A 2,786-nucleotide genomic window follows, 5' to 3' on the forward strand; every position below is an offset into this window, starting at 1 on the left:
GCTCTTATCGAAGCTTATCTATTGGTCGAGAAATCCAACACCATGAGTAGTTAGCTATTAGCAAGGGTTGGAATTCAGCATACATTCCTCTCCTGCGGCCGATAGCTAGCGTAGATTTGTTTTTTGCCCATGGGATGGGTAAGTGAAGCTATGGTCCAGACGCGTATGTATGATTTTAACTCCACATTCTCGTCTGGACGATGGCTTCAACTACACACATATGTTATTTTTTTTAAGGCACAGCTGGGGAATAGTTACGCTATGTTCTAAAGCCCTGCTATTCTTCGCGCTAGCCATCGGCTGCGAGAGGGGGCTGTATTTCTAAATTTGGAAAGAGCTAGACCGAGTGGAGGTGGAAGTGGAGGTGGTAGTGGATCTGCGGAGGAAATCCTCTAATGCATGAGATGAACCACTACAACCTGCCGATCTTCGGGTTTCGTAGATTCAACCTATTGTTGTACAACATAAGCTACGCCTACATTATTGAATATCTTGTGTATCATGAAATGCCATGCACTGCACGATAATCGTGCATGTAGATTGCAGTTGACGATCGGGACAGACGGAACAGATTATCCATAGGAATATATATTGCTGTGCTGAATTGCAAAGCAGCCATCAACTCAAAGACTAGATCATATCACCTACACGACTTAGCTCGGAAGAGAATTTCCGCCATGGAGAAGAGTAAGAAGTGCTTGATCCCTTTCAAACTCGGCACTCCTGCTAACGACCGCCTGAAAAAAAAAGCAAACGGAACCCAGCTCCGCCTAGCACCCGAAGTCAAATACGTCTGGCTGCGGTTCATGCCATACAACGGCCTGTACCTGGTGCGGATGCTGCCGGTGGCGCGATTCGTCGCCATGATGGCTCGAGGAGAGATGGTGCAGGTGCCCCTGCTCGTCACAACCATGACGCGCCACGGCCACGTCGCAGCAAACTTGACGGGGGCCATCTACCTGAAGCCAGAACTCGCGACCGCGTACCCCCAAGCATCAGCAGCCGCCGCCAGCAGCAGCAGCAGCAGCGCGCACCGACTGGAGGTGATGACGTCCTGGGTCGACTCTCGCGGCGCGGCGGTGCCCGAGTGCCCGCGGAGCAAGATCCGCGACCTCTGCTCGCAGCTCCTCGCCCAACGCGGCATCCGAGTGCTGGCCGGTTTCGAGATCGAGGTCGTGCTCACCCCGGCGACGACGACGACGACGGACAGCAGCAGCAGCAGGCTGGACCACCACCAGCAGCAGCACCAGCAGCACGGCTGGAGCACCATGACGGCGGCGGACGCAGCGATGCTGGACGCCATCGAAGCCATCGCCCAGGCCTTGGGCGACGCCGGCCCCGGAGTCGTCGACCTGCACCAGTTCCACGCCGAGGCCGCGCCGGGCCAGTGGGAGTTCGTGCTCGGCCCCCAGCCGCCGCTGCAGGCCGTCGACGGGCTGGTCGCGGCGCGCGAAATCATCGCCGCCACGGCAGCGAAATATGGCCTCGCCGCCACATTCCACCCGCGACCGCATCCGGATCAGCACGGCACGGGGGCCCACGTGCATCTCTCGGCGAACGGGCCGGCCGAGGGCGACGGCGAGGTCGAGGACGAGGAGACGGCGGCGGCCTTCTTCGGCGGGATCCTCGCGCATTTGCCGGCCATCTCGGCCTTCGCGCTGCCGCTCGATGCGAGTTATGAGAGGGTCAAGGCGGGCATGCACAGCTGCGGGGAATGGGTTTGTTGGGGCACGCAGAACCGCGAGACGCCGCTGCGGAGGATCACGCGGGCGCGGTTCGAGGTCCGGAGCGTCTGCGGGACGGCGAATCCGTACTTGGTGATGGCGGCGATGCTGGCCGCGGGCTTGGACGGGCTGGAGCGCGGGATGGAGTTGCCGGCGGAGTGTCCTGTCGAGGGCGCGGCGCAGCTGTCGCAGGCGCAGCGGGAAAAGGCGGGTATCACGACGCGGATCCCGCAGAGTGTTGAGGAGAGCATCGACGCCTTGGCGAGGGATACAGCGCTCTACGATAGGCTGGGGCCGCAGATCGTCAAGCCGTATGCGGCGCTGACGACGGGGTGGAATGCGCACTTGCGAGGGATGGAGCCCGGGGAGAGGCATGCTTTGCTGCTCAGTAGGTACTAGCAATACGGATCGATGCATCTTTTCCATCGTATCTACTCCCTACTACAATCTAGCGGTGCGGGCCGATGCTTGATGTTGTGGTTCTGTACGACGTTAGCGATACGGGATCGGCGCGCCCAGCTTCAGCGAGCCAGTCGGCAGAAGTAGCTGGAAATGCGGCTAGATATCTGGAGATCAGCTCACGTACATGTGCGACTGCTACGTCAGGTTGGCCGACCATCGTGGGCTTCTCAAGCGCCTTCATTGGTGCTGATCACTTTGCTCCCCCTCAACATCGGCGTATGTACCAAGATATTGCAGTGTATGCATAGCTTGGCATTGAGCCTTGCCAAAGCTGTCCATGCAACCCTACCGTGTTGGAAGTCTCGCCGACACTTTCGATGGACATGTTATGGAAGTGATTTACGCCTGGGCTCTTTCAGTGGCGACTTGTGATGGTTTTCGCGGGACCACCACCCATGGGGAAATCTGTGCCTGTTGTGGCACTCGACCTCGGAAGAAATGGCAGTAGTGGAAGAGTCGAATCAGGAGCTCTTCTGCCTGATCCTGGTTTCCCTGGTTTATCGAAAATCTCACTGTTGTAAAGAATTTCAATTGTGTATATTGGAATGTTCCTGGAGTCTCTCCTCAGTTTTGTGGGGATGGTTGATTGCGAAGAGAGCG

At 57.9% G+C, this 2,786-nt stretch overlaps 1 protein-coding gene across 1 annotated transcript; it reads left to right on the forward strand.

The window, feature by feature from the left end:
- Positions 1–677: 677 nt before the first annotated feature.
- LTHEOB_2896 (FluG family protein) lies at positions 678–2,123 on the forward strand (the record flags this gene model as incomplete). The annotated part of the gene is made up of 1 exon (XM_035511758.1): positions 678–2,123. The coding sequence occupies one exon, from the start codon at positions 678–680 to the stop codon at positions 2,121–2,123; it is 1,446 nt and encodes a 481-aa protein (XP_035363622.1).
- Between the last annotated feature and the right edge of the window lie 663 nt (positions 2,124–2,786).

The sequence above is a fragment of the Lasiodiplodia theobromae genome, assembly GCF_012971845.1.
Source record: "Lasiodiplodia theobromae strain AM2As chromosome Unknown scaffold_7, whole genome shotgun sequence".
NCBI lineage: Eukaryota > Fungi > Ascomycota > Dothideomycetes > Botryosphaeriales > Botryosphaeriaceae > Lasiodiplodia > Lasiodiplodia theobromae.